The sequence below is a fragment of the Podarcis filfolensis genome (assembly GCF_964270895.1).
Source record: "Podarcis filfolensis genome assembly, chromosome: 11".
Lineage (NCBI taxonomy): Eukaryota > Metazoa > Chordata > Lepidosauria > Squamata > Lacertidae > Podarcis > Podarcis filfolensis.
The window spans coordinates 51,999,344-52,019,473 of NC_139613.1; the positions used below are offsets into that span (position 1 = coordinate 51,999,344).

The 20,130-nt window shown below is 44.5% G+C and overlaps 1 protein-coding gene and 1 long non-coding RNA gene across 4 annotated transcripts in view; one reads left to right on the forward strand and one right to left on the reverse strand.

Moving 5' to 3' along the window:
• Positions 1-7,351: 7,351 nt before the first annotated feature.
• LOC310745146 lies at positions 7,352-9,057 on the forward strand. The gene is made up of 2 exons (XR_014539984.1): positions 7,352-8,038; positions 8,407-9,057. It is a non-coding gene; the product is annotated as an uncharacterized lncRNA (long non-coding RNA).
• A 5,273-nt stretch (positions 9,058-14,330) lies between these two features.
• Positions 14,331-20,130, reverse strand: part of LOC310744926 (kelch domain-containing protein 3-like) — a 79,616-nt gene continuing 73,816 nt past the window's right edge. For all 3 annotated transcript variants that reach the window (XM_083576956.1, XM_083576957.1, XM_083576958.1), the window contains one exon: positions 14,331-15,352. In XM_083576956.1, the coding sequence (XP_083433082.1) occupies positions 15,248-15,352 (105 nt within the window). In that variant the 3' untranslated portion in view covers positions 14,331-15,247. The remainder of the gene's footprint in view (positions 15,353-20,130) is intronic.

The following is a 20,130-nucleotide window of genomic DNA, read 5'->3' on the forward strand; positions in this document are numbered from 1 at the left end:
TCATTGAATTGAGATTTTTCAAAGACAAGTGTCCGCAGAGTGTAGAACACAGGGCTTATACTGACTTATACTTGGTTAGCGTATTTGTCCATCTAGCCCACAATGTTGTCTGCTCTGACTAGTGGCAGCCCTCCAGGGTCTCGGGCAGAGAGGAGTATTTCCCATTTCCTGATCTTCTTATTGCAAAGGAGTGCATCTTGGGCCTTCTTCATGCTCAGCATGTGGTCTGCCACTGGCTCCAGGTCTTCGCTCTATTTATGATGTGGTGTAGGACGTGGGTGGCGCTGTGGGTTAAACCACAGAGTCTAGGACTTGCTGATCAGAAGGTCGGTGGTTCGAATCCCCATGACGGGGTGAGCTCCTGTTGCTCGGTCCCTGCTCTTGCCCACCTAGCAGTTCAAAAGCACCTCAAAGTGCAAGTTGATAAATAGTTACCGCTCCGGCGGGAAGGTAAACAGCATTTCCGTGCGCTGCTCTGGTTCGCCAGAAGAGGCTTAGTGCTGCTGGCCACATGACCCGGAATCTGTACACTGGCTCCCTCGGCCAATAAAGTGAGATGAGCGCCGCAACCCCAGAGTCGGTCACGACTGGACCTAATGGTCAGGGGTCCCTTTACCTTTTAGCAGCAGCTGAAACTAGAGGTTAGGAAGCAGACAACTCTGACTTATCTCGGGGTGGCTCTACAAAGTCGGGGCCAGTACTGAAAAGGCCCTGGCCCTAGTTGAGACCAATCTAACCACCTTGTGACTTGGGACCTCCAAGGTGTTGTCATTTGTGGATCTTAAGGTCCTCTGTGGGGCATACCAGGAGAGGCGATCCCGTAAGTACATTGGTCCTAGGCCACATAGGGCTTTAAAGGTCACTTAGTATTTATATGCAGCCCTGTCCCTAAGTAGTAGTAGTAATTCTATACTTCATTTACTTCACCTGTTTAATAAAAACCTGGTAGCAATTATGTAGACTCCCCCCTCCCCCAATGCAATAGACTGAAGCAGGACTTTTATTTTTGGAGTTTCAGTTTGCATCTCTCCCAAATAAACTTGGTTTGAATTAGTCTTGAGTTTGGTGTGTGTTGGGCAGGCGGGCTGGAGTTATGTAACCAAATACATTTTCCTTCCATGAAAGAGTTTTCTTGTTGAAAGGGTGAGAAGTTCTTCCATGATTCATAATACTGGCATTTTGTTCTGAACCACTTTAAAGTCAACACCTCGGATGTCTGCAACTTGTATCACCACAGGAAAATTCTTGATTCTTTCTTTCTTTTTTTCCTTTGTAGGTTTGGGAAAATTGGAATGAAAAAATAACAGTGAAAAATGAAGGAAGTTGTGTGTGATGAGGAACAGCTGAGATTTTTATGGTCAACTTGCATAAACATTTGTAACCCAGAAACTGAAAGTGAGTTCAGCTCTCCTCGAATAAAGCAAAATAATAGTAAGTTATCACAGCTGTAATAGTTAAAAAGAAACCCCAAAACATTGGTATGCAGCTCACTCTCATAATGCAACACAATTGCATTGAAACACCTGTAGGAGGTTTCCAGAAAATGGGAGAAAACAGCATCTTCCCATGTCAAATCCTTAAATTCAAGTTTTAGGTTATGGAATTCTATCCTGTGTAGATAATAGATAACATTAAATCTTTGCAAAGGGAGCCTGGGGGCTGACGCAAAATATGCGGCTTCTCTGGCCTTCTATTCAGCCCTTGGGACCCTTCACAAGTGACACCCCTACTTCACCTTTCCTGGTCCTTTCCAGGATTTCTGAAATGTATCTTCTGGTCCTATGTGCTACCAGCATATCAGACCCTTCAACTGCCCCAAATAAATTGGACATCCCATTTTGGGCAAGTTTTGGGTTTTCGAACTGCTAGGATGGCAGGAGCTGGGACAGAGCAACAGGAGCTTACTCTGTCACCGGGATTCGAACTGCTGATCTTCTGATTGGCAAGCCCAAGAGGCTTGGTGGTTTAGACCACAGCTCCACCCACTTCCTGAATAAACAAGCACACAATCACTGATGGGTCCACCCACCATTGTGAGGCGCAAAGCAATAAAGATGATTCCTCCCCAGCTGTTGCCATTGGCTGTAGGTTTCTTGTGATGTCACAAAAGCACTTGGCAACTGAGTGGATATAAAGGCAGGCCAAGGGGAAAGCCTGTTTCCAGCAGGACACACCTGGCAATGGATGTGACCTTCAGCACTGTCCAGGTTTCTTCCACTTGCAGGAGGCAAACTGGTGAATGGAAGGAGGCAATCCTCTGGCAGTGGGATGCTAGGGAGCGATAATAAGGCAAGTTTGCTTGCTTGAAGGCTGCTGATATCCATGGTTGGAAGCTGACGGACATCTCATGATGGACCTAAGAGAAGCTGGCAGATGTTGGTGAAAACATTATCTGGAGAGCTCATCTCAGACTGCAGCAAGCAGATGAAGGGTAAAGCTAAAGGTAAAGGACCCCTGGAAGTTAAGCAACTATGGGGTTGCGGCGCTCATCTCGCTTTCAGGCCAAGGGAGCCGGCGTCTGTCCACAGACAGCTTTCTGGGTCATGTGGCCAGCAGGACTAAACTGCTTCTGGTGCAACGGAACACCGTGACGGAAACCAGAGCGCACAGAAACGCCGTTTACCTTCCTGCCACAGCAGTACCTTTTTATCTACTTGCACTGGTGTGCTTTCAAACTGCTAGGTTGGCAAGAGCTGGCAGGGATTCGAACTGCTGACCTTCTGATTGGCAAGCCCAAGAGGCTCAGTGGTTTAGAACACAGCGCCACCCGCAACTCTGAGGTAGTCTCATATATATTACACTCTGGCATGAGATGACGGAGTTTAAAAACCAGACTTGAGTTCTCTCAGATTGTTGTCGAGGTATTGTGTCTGGGAATGTTCAGAAGTGGTTCAGCTGCATCACATTTCTACAGTACGATATTCGGCTATTGAGAAATTAAACTACTCCCCCCCCCCATTGCCATGGCAGCCTCCATCTCTCACATAATCTCTCCCTTTTCTTAGTATATTTGTTACTAATGAATGTTTTGTTTCCAGTACATTAAAAAGGCTACGTTTGAAGATAAATCATCTACTTATACCGCTTTTCCTGCCGCCGTCAAGAACACCAAGAAAAAAGGAAGTAATTTTTTTAATAAAAGAAACCAGAGCAGAGACTTTTTAGAAGTCTGGAAGGAAACGAAATGGAGTTTTCTGTGTTGCTGAGAAAGGCTGCTTGACTTCTTAGCCTTCTTAGCAGTCAGTCAGTAATTGTCAGGTTTGCTGAACTAGACTGTGGTTTTGCCTCCTGAGTTATAAAACCACAGTTCTACTTTTGGACACCCCCAAGTAGCATAAAAGGGGAATTTCTTGGCAGCCAAGAAGTAGAAAGAAAAAGCAGAATTGGCTGGTGAAACAAGGAACAAAAGATTTCAATTTTGTGGAAATTTTGTCTCTTATTCTCCAGTAAGTAGTCTGATGGTGCTATATGAAAATGTTTTCTTGAATCTTTCACTCAGGGAACTCATTCATCCTTTTAGATCTGTTGCCTCGTGATGGCTCCCTGAGTGACAAAAATTAGATCTGTTAGGATATGGGACAGATCCTCTGCACTGTGGCTCCCACACAGTGGAACACCCTTTCTGAGATCTCTATCAGGCAACATATCTCAGTCTCAGGAATGGCAAATCTATCAATTTCAGTTTCTCTATCTTTTTGCAAGTCTCTCCCCCCCCCCCAACATCAAGCTCAGTTTGCCACCTTCATGATTTCAGGGGGGGGGGAGTCCTCACGGAAATCAAGCAACATTTTAGTGCAGATTTCTCATATATACATTGGGCAAGGCCCACTCAGTGCACGACTCCTGAAAAGTAAGGTAAAGGTAAAGGGACCCCTGACCATTAGGTCCAGTCGTGGCCGACTCTGGGGTTGCGGTGCTCATCTCGCTTTATTGGCCAAGGGAGCCGGCGTTTGTCTGCAGACAGCTTCCGGGTCATGTGGCCAGCATGACTAAGCCGCTTCTGGCGAACCAGAGCAGCACATGGAAACGCCGTTTACCTTCCCGCCATACCTATTTATCTACTTGCACTTTGACATGCTTTCGAACTGCTAGGTGGGCAGGAGCAGGGACCGAGAAACGGGAGCTCACCCCGTTGCGGGGATTCGAACCGCTGACCTTCTGATCGGCAAGTCCTAGGTTCTGTGGTTTAACCCACAGCGCCACCCGCTTCCCTTAAAAGTTCAGGACCCGCATCCTGAAAAGTAAGGATGCTCAAACAGGGGCTGTTCCAAGGATGTGATTAGATTAGATAATTTATTACGGTTGGAGACCAGCTTATAAAACACACTTGGGGGTACAATCCCAGAAGGGAAACAAACATTTAAAACAATGTACAACAATAAATTTAAAATTTATAAATGTGATAAGCGTATAGACACTTAAACTGTGGTAGATAAGCTACCACAGAGAGATGACCCAGAGTCACCCATGGAACCGAGTTTGGGGATTTTCTTAACGAACTAGTTTGGGTTGGGGGATGCTCTGCACCTACAGATCTGTACACAGAATCTGGCGACCATCCAGGTCGTCTTATGTTCCAAGGGTGTGGTTCGAGTATATATGCTTTTGCATGCATGCACCATCCCTGGAACACATCTCTCATGCAAGCCACAGTTGTACTGTTTATGGTTTTTGTTTAGACATATACAGAAGTTAGGCATAAGCTGGAAGGGCTTAGAGCAGCGTTTAACAATTAGCTGCGGAACCTCTGTTTTTCAAAAGCCAAGCCATGGACCCCGTACTTTTGAAATTTTTGGCATCTCTATTGTAGTTTTCGTTATGTGAATGGTGCCGCAAACCCCCCTGGGTGGTTTTTGTCCAAAGACCACCAATTGGGAACCAGTAGCTTAGAGCATTCACACTCCAACAGAGCTTGCTGCCCGGTTTGGTTTCTAGAGGAGCCCTTCAAGTCATCGATTTGGACCAGCACAGAAAGTCTTCCGAATGTCTTCACAGCTCTCAGTTCTGCATGAGACCAGCCCCTGGTCTATTGCTGTCTTACACACCCTGATTACATCTCTTTTATATATAAAAAAAAATTAAAATATTTTTTACATCCTTGAAATATCAATGACTTCCCTTCTTCTCTTTCCATGGTTCATTTTACATATCACAAATCCCTGCATATTTTACAAAAACTATTCCATTCAGTTTTCCATTACAGTGGTACCTTGGGTTAAGTACTTAATTTGTTCTGGAGGTCCGTTCTTAATCTGAAACTGTTTTTAACATGAGGTACCACTTTAACTAATGGGGCCTCCTGCTGCTGCTGCGCCGCCGGAGCACAATTTCTGTTCTTATCCTGAAGCAAAGTTCTTAACCCGAGGTACTATTTCTAGTCAAAACAAAAAAAAAATTTTCCTTCCAGTAGCACCTTAAATACCAACTAAGTTAGTTCTTGGTATGAGCTTTCGTGTGCATGCACACTTCTTCAGATACACTGAAACAGAAGTTGCCAGATCCTTCTATATAGTGAGAAGGTGGGGAGGGGTATTACTCAGAAGGGTGGTGGGAATGGGTGGTTGGCAGATAGCTGTGATGAGCCTGTTGACGACTCTTAACGACTGCAATAGGTCTTACAGGAAAAAGCAAGGGGTGAGAAGGTGAAAAATGGCTTTGTCATGTATAATGAGATAAGAATCCAATGTCTTTGTTCAGACCAGGTCTCTCCATGGTTTTAAGTTTGGTAATGAGTTGCAATTCAGCAGCTTCTCTTTCCAGTCTATTTCTGAAATTCCTTTGTAGTAATACAGCTACTTTGAGATCTTGTATAGAATGTCCTGGGAGATTGAAGTGTTCTCCTACTGGTTTCTCTGTCTTGTGATTCTTGATGTCCGATTTATGTCCGTTTATTCTTTGGTGTAAGGTTTGACCTGTTTGTCCAATATAGAGAGCTGAGGGACACTGTTGGCATTTGATGGCATATACAATGTTAGACGATGAGCAATTAAATAGTCCCGAGATGGTATGTGTGATGTTGTTGGGGCCAGTAATGGTGTTGTCCGGGTGTATGTGGCAGCAAAGTTGGCATCTGGGTTTATTGCAGGCTCTGGTGCCAGTGTCCGTGTTACGTCTGGTTGTAGTATTATTGTGGGTTAGGAGTTGTTTAAGATTGGGTGGCTGTCTGTAGGCAATGAAAGGTCTTCCTCCCAGAGCTTGAGAAAGAGAACTGTCATTGTCCAGGAGAGGTTGTAGATCTATTATTTCTAGGTTAGTGGAGTCTGTAACCTGAAGTGTATGTAACCTGAAGCGTATGTAACCCGAGGTACCACTGCATTACATCCATCATAACTTATTTACACTGTTGAATTTATCTTAATGCTGCCAGCGTTTTCAGCTGTACAAAATTATTTCCCATATATTCGACAAACGTTTTCCAGTCTTCTCTAAATGTATGTTCTTCTTGTTCTCTTATTCTATATGTTAAGTCTGCAAGTTGTGCATATTCATTCAACTTAAGTTGCCATTCTTCTTTGGTTGGGCCTCGCTCGTTTTCCATTTTTGAGCTAACAAAACATGGGCCACAGTAGTAGCATACATAAATGACTTTTTTTTTACACCTGGGAATTTCAGTCTGAATTATCCCCAACAGAAAGGACTCTGGTTTCATCTGGGGGTGAGGAGAAAGACCTGCCTTCCTTTAGCATCTTTGACTTAGTTTCTGTGGCAATTGCACACCTGTACACATTAGCCATGTGAAGAGATGCTTAATGGCTTTACCTAAGTTTGTTAATAAAGTGACTAGTTTGAGGAGCCTTGGGCGGAACCTGAATATGATATCCAGACCAACCCACCAATCCTATAACAATTTTTAAAAATTGTAGTTAATCATGTTTTATTCCCCCCCACCTCCTTATTAGTTCTGCAAGTCTGTTTCTTTTTTTAAAATTTTTTTATTTATAAAATTTTCAAATTTAACAATAAAAAAAAAAAATTCCATTTGAATTATGCATCCAGTTCTAATCTTTCCACTTTCAGACTTCCTTCAGTCTATCTGGAAATTTTCATGTTTTCACAGTTATTCACATTTCTTGCATCTATATTGTTTTTTTAAAAAAACCAAATTAATCTTAACAATTATTATAAAACAATATTTCTTTCCATTATTATCACAGAGCTTCTTGAAAACCTACAAACGTTAATTGACCTTCACATATATTCTTAATATACTCTGTAAATTTATTCCAGTCCTCGGTAAATCTCTGGTCTCGCCGGTTCCGAATTCTCCCCGTTAGCTTGTCTAATTCTGCGTATTCCATCAACTTCATTCTCCATTCTTCTTTCGTCGGGATTTCTTCCTGTTTCCAGTCTGTTTCAAGTGTTTATTTTTCATGGAAAATTGATTTACATAGCAATTGACATACCCAGGTGAATGGGCAGTCCACATTTTCAGCAGGATTCACTTTGCTGTTGTTTTTTCGACAAACAGGAGACTGATATATGGCTCTCCGAGGAATGGGGCAACAGCTCATTAAAACAACTACACCAAGAGTCTCCTATTCCCTGCACAAACAACATGAAGATTTAAAGCAGAAGGCAAACATGCCCTCCAATTCAACTCTTGGAAGCACAAAATATTTCCCCCTTGATCCTTTTATCATCTAATCAAATTCAGTTGGGAAGCACCACTGCTTAGTGTCGAAGTACACATTTTGCATGCAAAGGTCCCCAGTTTAATCCTTGCTATGTCCAGGTTTCTGTCTGAGTCCCTAGAGAACTGCTGCTAATCTACGTAGACAATGCTAAACCAAATGGGAGTATGGTTTGACTTGGACAGACTTGGTGCTGCTCATAATGTCAGCCTATATTTTTTGTTCCTTTCATCTGGACGTTTCCTTACCATGAAAAATAAAATAAGCTGATCTGTTATACATCTGCAGTCCATGTTGCTGTGAGAGCTCCTTAGCACTTCGGGGTTTTTTGCAGAATGTTACTTGACATTTAAAAGGGTGGCCTCTATTGCCATAACCCTCTTTTTCTTTGCTCCTCAAATAAGTAAGTAAAGGTAAATGGACCCCTGACCATTAGGTCCAGTCGTGACCGACTCCAGGGTTGCGGCGCTCATCTCGCTTTATAGGCCGAGGGAGCCAGCGTACACCTTCCGGGTCATGTGGCCAGCATGACTAAGCCGCTTCTGGCGAATCAGAGCAGTGCACGGAAACGCCGTTTACCTTCCCGCCGGAGCAGTACCTATTTATCTGCTTGCTCTTTGATGTGCTTTCGAACTGCTAGGTTGGCAGGAGCAGGGACCGAGCAACGGGAGCTCACCTTGTCGCGGGGATTTGAACCACCGACCTTCTGATCGGCAAGTCCTAGGCTCTGTGGTTTAACCCACAGCGCCACCCGCGTCCCTGCTCAAATAAGTAGATTTGTTATAATAAAAACAAATGTTGGGGGCTGCTTAGTGCCCTGAACGAAGTGGTTTTTGTGTGCCAACCTTTCTGTAAACTAAGATATTTCCTCTTTCCCATCCTCCTCCTCCCCCCCATCTGCTTCCTCTGCCCACACATTCCCCCACTCCTCAGGCCCATTACTGACAAACTGCTAGGTCTGTATGGCCTTTTCTTACCTAGCATGCTACCTAAAATTAATCTCCAGCTTTATTCCTTTTTTAAAAACCACTTAGTTTTTCCACATTCATTTTCTTCCTGTGTGTTTCCCCTGTGAGAAGGAGACAGATGTGGGAAACACCTGGATTTTGAATTTTCAAAAGAATACTCAAGCATTGAATGTTTCTTTTCCCCATCAGCCTTACATGGAACCTGAAACCTGCAAAGCATGAAAGAGAGCCTCATATGAGTATCGGCTGCCTCTTTGCACTTTCTTTCTGAAGTGTGTAACTCGATGCAGGCTCTATCCATGGATCAAACAGCAGCGGATTCCCTCCCTTCCGTCTATAATTCCCACACTTGTTTTGTTTACCATCTCGTTTGATTAAGAGTCCCAAAGAAATCAAAAGCTTGTGTGCTATTTTGTAATGTTTCGGCTTCCCTAATAAAGATATCTCCCTAATGTGAATTATAATATTTTATTTATATCAATTTTCTCCTCTGGGTTCAGTAGGGTGAAATTGGTTGCATTTAATGGAATAAGATCACAAATAGGATGAACCATGATCAAGGTTGATTATTATTGTCCTTAGATTCTATGTAGAGTTATAGGTGCATAAAAAAGGTAAAGGACCCCTGGAAGTTAAGTCCAGTCAAAGGCGACTATGGGGTTGCGGCGCTCATCTTGCTTTCGGCCTGTGGGAGCCAGCATTTGTCCACAGACAGCTTTCTGGGTCATGTGGCCAGCAGGACTAAACCACTTCTGGCGCAACGGGACATTGTGATGGAAGCCAGAGTGCACGGAAATGGTGTTTACCTTCCCGTCGCAGCAGTACCCATTTATCTACTTGCACTGGCGTGCTTTCGAACTGCTAGGTTGGCAGGAGCTGGCATAGAGCAATGGGAGCTCACCTCGTCACAGGAATTAGAACTGCTGACCTTCTGATTGGGAAGCCCAAGAGGCTCACTGGTTTAGACTACAGCTCCACTTGTGTCCCGAATAAACACGCACACAATCACTGATAGGTCCACCCGCCATTGTGAGGCTCAAAGCAATGAAGATGATGCCTCCCCAGCTGTTGCCATAGGCTGTGGGTTTCTTGTGACGTCACAAAAGCACTTGGCAACTGAGTGGATATAAAGGCAGGCCAAGGGGAAAGCCCTTTTCTATTTCCAGCAGGACACACCTGGCAATGGATGTGACATTCAGCACTGCCCAGGTTTCTGCCACTTGCAGGACGCACACTGGTGAATGGAAGGAGGCAATCCTCTGGCAGTGAGATGCTATGGAGCGATAATAAAGCAACTTTGCTTGCTTGAAGGCTGCTGGTACCTGTGGTTGGAAGCTGGTGGACGTCTCATGATGGACCTAACAGTAGCTTCTGGCACAATGGGACACCATGATGGAAACCAGAGCACACAGAAATACTGTTTACCTTCCTGCCTCAGCAGTACCTATTTATCTACTTGCACTGGTGTGCTTTCAAACTGCTAGGTTGGCAGGAGCTGGGACAGAGCAACAGGAGCTCACTCCGTTGTGGGGATTTGAACCGCCGACCTGATCAGCAAGCCCAAGAGGCTCAGTGGCTTAGACCGCAGTGAGCGCAGTGTGTCCCTCTATAGGTGTATGAGATCTATTGAAAACCTGTGGAAATGTATGCTGTGTGTTTTTCAACAATGGAGGTCAAAGAAGCAGTGCCCAACCAATCTACTGAATAAGGGAAGTGGGACAGCTCCTAATCCATTGGTTGCTGTTTCAAGCACAGAAAAAGAACTGGAAGCCTGGAAAACCACTAGAGTACATGATGACTTCAGTTTTGTACTGAAACACGTGTGTTTAGAAACATGGGAGAGAAGGCTCAGTGCCTCCCGAGACAGAGGCCAAGACTTTTCAACCATTACAATTTTAGACTGAATAGCAGCCTTGCTAGAGTGTAGCTGCACCTGCAAGAAACCAAAAATGTATCAATAACTATCTATGTAGTTGGCAGACTTTGTTTTGAGATTTCCCAGGATTTGAACAGCATGATGCTAACTGAAGCTGAATAGAAGCCTCTTCGATTGGGGAGGGGGCTAAACGCTATAGCAACCATTTTTCATGCTAGTTGGAACTTTAGCATTCTTACAGATCCGAGGAAAGTGCTTTAAGATATATAGCTTTAAGGGCTCACCATAGAATACCGATGAGATGACATACTAAATTCTTGGAAACGTCTTCTTGTTGATGTTGGGGGATGGGAGAATAAGTCATCGATCTTGTATTCCTGAAGAATGATATGCTTGGAGTCAAATGCCCCTTAGAACAACTCTCTATTATTTAAAATGCTTCCAAGGACAAAGGCAACATCCACTGAGAAAGCTAAGCTTTTCTTTTTTCCACTTATCAATTTTGATGTGATTGTGGTGTGTGCAACAACCCTCAAAACCATCTAGAGTAGCTCTACCAAAGTTAGCAAGATATCTTCAAAGCAAATGGTTCTCAATAAATTCTAGATAAGAAATGTCCTACTGTGCAAAGCCTCTTTAGGCCTGGCCATAAATCACTTCAGTCAGGATGGTCTACTCTACCACCCGGATACCCAGAATGTAATTTTAAAACCATCTACCTATAGAGTGACATAAGAACTTAAGTTGAGTCAAAGGCCCATGTACGAGGGTCGCTCATTAAAGATTTCCCCTGACACACTTCCGGTTATTGTAGGAGGATGAAATTGCACATGTATAATAATACATCTCTCCACAGGTAACGTGGTAATTTGTGGGGCTGAACTCCTAACAGGTTCTTTGCTACTGGTGCTAATGTGGAGTAACGTCTGATAATGGAACCAGTTGAATGAAGAGCGGTCATCAGGTTCCTGTACTTGAAAGGGCGCACACCACGGGAGATGTTCAATGAGATGGAAGGGACTTATGCCCCATCGTATGACATAGTCGAGCATTGGCATCATCAGTTCAAGTGTGGTTGGACTTCGGTGGAACGGCTCCAATTCCTGGGCCATTGCTGAAGACACCATCCGGCAAGTGGAGGACGCCATTTTGGAGGATCACTGCATAACTGTACACCAACTAACTGCAGATGTCAAGATCAGTGTGGGCTCTGTAGAAAAACATCATCCATGACCATTTGCACATGGGAAAGGAGTCCGCAAGCTGTCCAGCATGAAGTTTGGTTGTGGAGTGGCAGGGAGTAATTTAATTTAATGCAAGTACACATATCAAAGTTGAGAGTGTGCCTTGTGCACCACCCTCTCTGGTTGTTCCTTTCTCTCCTCCTTTGGACCACTCCCTCCCCTTGCAAAAGGTAAAAAAGGTAAAGGACCTCTGGACAGTTAACTCCAGTCAAAGGGGACTATGGGGTTGCGGTGCTCATCTCACTTTCAGGCCGAGGGAGCCAGCGTTTGTCCACAGACAGCTTTCTGGGCCATAACTCAACAGCTTCTAGCACAACGGTACACTGTGACGGAAGCCAGAGCGCAGGGAAATACCATTTACCTTCCCACCACAGTGTTACCTATTTATCTACTTGTACTGGTGTGCTTTCGAACTGCTAGTTGGCAGGAACTGGGACAGAGCAATGGGAGCTCACTCCATCACGGGGATTCGAACCGCCGACCTTCTGATTGGCAAGCCGAAGAGGATCAGTGGTGGAGTTTTTTTTTACAATAATATTTATTAAGTTTCAGTAGTTTATTAAGGATCTGTGGTTTAGACCACAGCACCACCCGCATCCCTCCCTGTGCACATGTGTGCACACACACATACACGGGCTCTTTGTCTTCCCATGGTATCTGGGTGAGCGCTGGATCTGAACTGGAATGGGTCCTCTTGAATTTGCGTTACTATGCATGCAGCCCTGCCAAAACACAATCAAATTAAAGCTTACATTGGTAGACTGCCTAGCAAAAACTAGGGCTGTGTGAGATCCGCCCCCATCACACTGGCTCAGGTGTCTATTCACTTTGAATCACTTTTGGGGAGGGAGCTCCCCATGGAAGACCTCAGCTCTGGGCTGGGCTCTGGACTGTTTCACCTCAATATTTGGGAGTTTGATGAATGACATCACCATCAAATCACAGGACATATCTGTAGATAAAGAGGTAACTTCTGATTATAGTTTTGAGATCTAAATTCTAATTCTAAAAATTATGTGACTCCATAAGGATCTGTGGCTTGGAGCCATATTTTTTGTACTGTGGCAGTGATGGATCTATAGTAGCCATGGTTTTATTGTTCAGTTAATGGAGACAGGTGTGAAGTGTGATTTGATGGTCATGGGGGATGCAAACCCACAAAAAATGTCATTTCAAGAGAATCCATTTTAGTGGCTCTAGCTTGTGTGCATGCTGGCACTCCATTCTCTCCCAATTCCTGCGACACTTTGCTTTCTCTCCCTACTTCCCCTGGTCACTCAATTTTCCTCCTTCCTACAATTTTCACCCTTCTATAGCAGTGGCCACCCTGCTTTCTGTTCAGCTGCTGATATGAGCCTAGAGAAGAACACAGAACTGAAAAAGCAAGCGAGAAAGAGCATTGTTCTTCCCACTTTCTCTTTCAGCCTCAAATGCTTTTCAGGGTTCTGATTGGCAGCTTGGTGCCAATCTGAGCCTTGAAGAGCACACTGAGCTTAAAGAGGACGTTCCCTATACTTTTGACGGGTGGGTGGATATAACTATCCTTGCCACCTTATGGGAAAGGGGACAAGGAATGGTGGGGCAGTGGTGTCCTCAGAGGCTTTGCAGGCAGGAAGACAAGTCCGTAAGGCAGTGGTTTCCAACCAGTGTGCCATGGCACCCTGGGGTGCCCTGAATGATGGTCAGGGTGCCGTGGACAAGCCTGGCCTCTGTTCTTCTTTCCTTCCCCTCCCTCCTCTGATGACCTCTCACGTCTCTGCCTCTCGAAGTTTGTTGCAACAGCCCTGGCTACAAGCTCCCCAGGCGTATTGTGCCTCTGGGGTTGGCCAGGGGATGCTTCCCAGGCCCCCGTGGGGCAGTGTGAGGAGGCACCTCCTCTTTGGGACAGGGGAAGCAGCAGCAGCGGCTGCCCAGAGGACTCCCAAGGAGTGGGGAGAAGAGAGAAGAGATGAGGAACACTCCACAAGTGAGGGAGTTTGAAAAAGGGCGAGAGGCTGCCAGCTCTGCAGGCAAGGGGTGACATAACTGGGCTCCTGAGCCCCACAGGGGTGTCACAGAAAGAATGCAGTTGGTCAAGGGAGCCATGGACTCAGAAAGGTTGAAAACCACACAGTAGCTACATGCAAGGCACTGCGGACTCCAGTTGTAATGCTTGTTGTTGTCCGACTCTTCGTGACCCCATGGACCAGAGCACGCCAGGCACTCCTGTCTTCCACTGCCTCCCACAGTTTGGTCAAACTCATGCTGGTAGCTTCGAGAACACTGTCCAACCATCTCGTCCTCCGTCATCCCCTTCTCCTTGTGCCCTCAATCTTTCCCAACATCAGGGTCTTTTCCAGGGAGTCTTCTCTTCTCATGAGGTGACCAAAGTATTGGAGCCTCAGCTTCAGGATCTGTCCTTTCAGCGAGCACTCAGGGCTGATTTCCTTAAGAATGGATAGGTTTGATCTTCTTGCAGTCCATGGGGCTCTCAAGAGTCTCCTCCAGCACCATAATTCTTAGCCTATTAGACTGCTTAACTTCCCAGGGAAAGTTTTACTGGACTTATTTATGTGTTGCCATGCTTCAGTTGATGATTAATGTGATATTTAAGGCACTAAATAAACAAATATTACGAACACAAACTTTATTCAGATAAAAATTCTCATTTTCTTTCTCTCACTGTATGGCACAAGGTGCTTTCTGATCCTCAAACTACCTGCAGGAAAGTGATTTTCAAATAATCACATCAATGGTACGGTATGTTTTTCAGACTTTTCCACTGGCACAGTAGCGACCTATCTTTGATTCCAGCATGATTGTTCTATCAATCCTCCCAAATCAAAATGCATTAACACACACACACACACACACACACACACCTACCTCTTACTGAAAACTCAGAGAACACTGTAGCTATGACACTCACGAAAAGTTAAGAGTTAATGTGCACAGATCCAACATGCCCAAATTTTTGACAAGGAGGGAAAATGAATTTACATTTCGCCCTTCCCTCCACCAGTCCTTTCCTCCTAAAGTCATATGTTCTCAGTAGTCCTCAGTACTGTCATTTCAGATAGTAACTTCTACCAGGTAAGTATTGTAGCAGAATTCGTGGTCTCCTAGTGTATCCCATTCCAAAATCTGAAAAAGGGGGAGGGAATCAAAGCGGCTTTCTGATCATAATCTCTCTCCCTGTTTCCTAGCTTTGCAAATCCATTAATCTTTCTTAACAAGAACAAATTTTCCAAGTTATGAATACAGCATTATATTCCTTTTGTCCATTTTAAAATGCCATGTCAGCACATACAAGCACCTGAGATATATAAATACACATATAAAATACTGAATCAAAAACTCAGAATATTTCCCAAAGTGGGTGGGGATTTAATTGAACCATCGTCCTGGGGCCGGATGGAAAGTTATCGAGATCAAATTTCAGTTTGTATGGTAACGGGATCTTCGTTACATAAGAGCTCAGTTGTTCAAGTTGTGCTGTGTAGCTGCTATGATCTAGAGCATGTGACCAGGCTTTATTCAGCAAACGGTTCACATTCCTTTGAACTGCTGCATTATAGAAAGGAGCTGCTGATTGCGCTGATAAACACTTTGCTGTTCGTCTCTCAATCTTTCCTGGTCATTGAGAATCTCTTCCTGCGACAAAACAAGAAAACCGGGTTTTAGATTATTTTTTCCAGCCACGGGAATGAAGAAGAGTTTGGATTTGATATCCTGCTTTATCACTACCCGAAGGAGTCTCAAAGCGGCTAACATTCTCCTTTCCCTTCCTCCCCCACAACAAACACTCTGTGAGGTGAGTGGGGCTGAGAGACTTCAAAGAAGTGTGACTGGCCCAAGGTCACCCAGCAGCTGCATGTGGAGGAGCGGGGAAGCGAACCTGGTTCCCCAGATTACGAGTCCACCGCTCTTAACCACTACACCACACTGGCTCTGCAAGATAGGACATCTTCCTTTAGACCTGCCCCGCAATGCTGTAATTTGAGCATGCGTTTTACAACCTATCCATGTTTCTTGCAAAAAACATATAACAGGTTGTTGTTGTTGTTTAAAAAAGACAAGTCTCTGGGTTGTAGTTAACACTGTGTAACACTTGCTTATGCAGCAAGACTTCCTGTTATTCTGCCCTCCCCATCATCCCAATCTGCTCTACAAGGTCTCTTGGTGCAGATTTTGAGAGGTGCATGGTTGGCGACAGGGAAGAGAAGGGAGAAGTTATGTTGGGCAACAGGAAGCCTGCTGTACAAGCAGAACAGCGCAGTTGGATACAACCCTCTGTCTCAGGCCATGAACACATTAGCTGCTTAGAACACAGTGAGGCCATCCCACCGTCCTCCTGTGCTTCAAGTTGCATTGGTACATTGCATTACACGCCAAAGGGGGGAGTGGGCCAATGTTCAGGGATGCTAGGACTTGTAGTCCCGTGACATCTGGGGAATCACAGATTCCCAATTCATGCTATGGAGGATTAAGTGGAGTTGAAAGAATCCAAAAAGAATTAAAATACTTGACGGCAAAATCCAACTCCAGAGTGGACCAAATGAGGCTCTGTTGGTTTCTCAATGGGCCAACTCATAGAGAGTTTATTCATTACTGAGTTACTAGTTGTACCTTGGAAGTCGAACGGAATCTGTTGGAAATTCATTCGACTTCCAAAATGTTCGGAAACCAAAGCTCGGCTACTGGTTGGCTGCAGGAAGCTCCTGCAGCCAATCGGAAGCTGCAGAAGCCCCGTCGGACGTTTGGGTTCCAAAGAACGTTCGCAAACTGGAACACTCATTTCTGGTGTTGTGGTGTTCAGTAGCCAAAACGTCTGAGTACCAAGGTACGACTGTATTTGAAGCTCAACAGATCACTCTCCTTCCCAGGCTGAGAGAAAAATGGCGAAAACAGGATATTTATTGGGAGTTGGACAGTATGATTTTTGCAGCTGCTGCTAAGGTTGCAAAACAATGGGGCACAGGACGGAGCAATGGAGAAGTTCTGAAACAACAGTGGGATATTAGCTCCGCCCAAGGCATGATGGAGAACAGCAACAACCAGGAAAGGGTTGACATAATATTTTACAAGGACAGGAAGAAACATCACGGACAGAATAATTGCCACGCACAGGGAGAACAAGGATATAGTTTGAATGCTTCACCTGTAGATTTATAAATCATTTAATGTGTCAATACGAATGGAAGTCGTTAGTATTGCAGTTGTTGTATGAGGGAGTGTAGTTGAAATTAATATGATTTTGGAATGCAGAAATAAAGCAAATCATCAAACTATCAGTTCTAGCACGCGGGAGGCCAACTAAATTGTATAATTTGGCATCTGAAGGATTGGTATTAGTAATTGTATTATTATTGGCATTGTTATAATGAGGCTATTATTGGATTTTTGTAACTGAAAACTAATAAAAATTATTATAAAAAATCCAAACTCATAGAGACCTTAGATAGGCCAACTGGCTTATGCTTCACCTAGACTAACATTTTCAGCTCAGGTTCAAGTGGGCTTTCAATGGAGCAGTTGTTTTAAGCTGCAATCTGATACCCACAAGAATATGCCCAGCTGAATTCAACGGAGCCTCTGAATAGATGCATAGACCGAGCTGTGAGTCTGCCATCAGAGGCACCAACCACGATTCAATTCAACATCACAAAGACATGTGATGTGCAGAGAGGCACCCTGAATCCAGAAGATCTTGAAGGTGCACCTTGCTTGCAGTGCCGGTGTACTGCAGCATGGGTTACATGAGTTAATAATAATAATATTATAATAATTTATTATTTATACCCCACCCATCTGGCTGGGTTTCCCCAGCCACTCTGGGCGGCTTCCAGCAAAATATTAAAATACAATAATTCATCAAATGTTAAAAGTTTCCCTAAACAGGGCTGCCTTCAGATGTCTTCTAAAAGTCGGATAGTTGTTTATTTCCTTGAGATCTGGTGGGAGGACGTTCTACAGGGCAGGTGCCACTACCAAGAAGGCCCTCTGCCTGGTTCCCTGTAACCTCATTTCTCACAGTGAGGGAACCACCAGAAGGCCCTCAGCGCTGCACCTCAGTGACTGGGCTGGACAATATGGGTGGAGATGCTCCTTCAGGTCTACTGGGCCAAGGCCGTTGAGGGCTTTAAAGGTCAGCACCAACACTCTGAATTGTGCCCAGAAATGTTAAAGTGTGAAGAGGATCCTTCTTGGGAGGTGAAGGTTAGAATGCATGACTTCTTAAGTTCTTCCAACCTTGAGGCTATAGTTTCGTTTGAGGGTACTATATGGAAATGTCAAAAAGGCAGACATGTGGAAAAATGGTCTTCTGCAAAGCATTAGTCTGAAGAGATTCTCTCTGAGAGCAAGTGCAGCACTGGCTGATGTAGGTGCCTTTGTTGGGAATTCCATTCCACCCTGGCTGCAGATATGTGGGTGGGATTGTAACATGTCACATGTCTGTTTACATTCCAGCACAGATTGCTGGAGTCCTGTGAGCGGAACATCCGCTCTGCATTGCTTTTGTTTTTCTCTGTCTCTGAGAAGAACGACAAGGAGAGAGGCCATGTATTTCTTTGTCCTGATTTACCGTATTTTTTGCTCCATAAGGCGCACCTAGTTTTTAGAGGGGGAAATCAAGAAAAAAATATTATTGAAATATTTTTCCCACTCGCTGTCTTGGCTTCTTTAGCCACGCGCAGCCTCTCCGGCAATTCCTCCACCTCCCGCAAAAGCCCACAGGAGCCGCGCACCCTTTAAGGAGCGGGCAGCTCCTGCAGGCTTATCTACGAGGAGGGAGAAGGGACTGACGCTGCCAGTCAGTCCCTTCTCCCTCCTGGAGAAAAGCCCGCAAGAGCCGCACAGAGCTTGTGTGTGGCTCTTGGGGGCTTTTCCTGCCTGCCTCCCCCCTGCATTCGCTCCATAAGAAGCACACACATTTCCCCTTGCTTTTTAGGAGGGAAAAGGTGCGTCTTATGGACCGAAAAATACGGTATGTGTAATAAATGCATAATTTAGTATAGTATCCACGCCTCGAGCCTGGTCTGTTGTGTGTTTACTCTGCTGAGTAATGTGTGCTCTTGCATGCAACAGCAGCATGAGTCATGGATGAACGTCAGAGGAGGATGACTGATGGATCTCTGCAGCAGCAAGGCTGAGAAGGAAGATGCTCTGGCTGGGGCCAAGTCAGCTGGCTTTCCATCCCACAGTTCCGACAGCCTTTTCCCCACTGATTGGGCGCATGCCCACACCATTTTGTAGCCCCATCTCTTCTTCTGCTTTTTGGCAGCCATTTTCTTCTATGTCATGTCCCCACAGCGGTCATTTTGGGACTGGTTCCCATGGTACTTTCTCAAAAACTCCAACTGTACTAGGAAAAGATAAAAAAGGACTGTAGAGAGGACTGTTGTTAGGCTATGGCTCAGTGCTGCAAAAAAAGTGCTGAAATTGATCTAATTTCGGTTATTTATGCCATAGTTACCACAGTCCTGGAGGGAGAATTATAGCACAGTTCCGTTGTTTTTACCATTTCTCAAGATGCCTGGAACATACCGTACTTGGATGTGCTCTCAACAAACAAAAAGGAATGATTCCGACTTAGATTGGTAGCTGCGCACCCCGATCTGTATGACTTCAGGATAACTTATTTCCAAATAAGTGAACAAAGAGTTCTCTTTAACATTTCAAGATACATATGGATTTTAAGAAAGATTTAAAATGACATAAAAAGTAAAGCTGCTTTGGTAACAGGCCCATATCTTTCTGAAGAGCAGAATTATGTGCTTGGTTTAAAGTGAACAGCAAAAATGATCTGAAAAGCATACTTCAGAACCTCCAAGTGTCCCTATTTTCCAGGGACGTCCCTGATTTAGAAAAGCCATCCTAGTTTCTGATTTGATCCCAGAATGCCCCACTTTTCCTTAGCATGTCCCTATTTTAATTGAAAAAATGTTGGGAGGATATGGCGTCTGAAGGCAATCCAGTATAGGGAAGTTTTTTAAAATGTTCAATTTTTTATTATGTTTTTATAATTGTTGGAAGCTGCCCACAGTGGCTGGGGCAACCCAGTAAGATATGTGGGGTATAAATAATAAAATTATCATTGTGGAATGGGACGTCCCTATTTTCACTGGAGAAATGTTGGAGGGTATGATATTTTACATGCAGAAAGCCAAAAATAAATAAATCACTTGTTTCATATACTGTTTTGTTTAAATAATATAAACAGTAGACAGCGCAAGAACTATGGTTTTGTTTTAAAAACCGAACCCTCAGCACAGGAATTCTCTAAAATCAGTGATGAATATAGGTCTGAATGGGAACAAACTATGTTTATGGCCCCACCAACATGGTATCCCTGAAACACTGACAGTAGAAAAGTCTGTGCACACACTCACACAGCAAGGAACTGCAGGCTATAGCAAATTACACTCTCC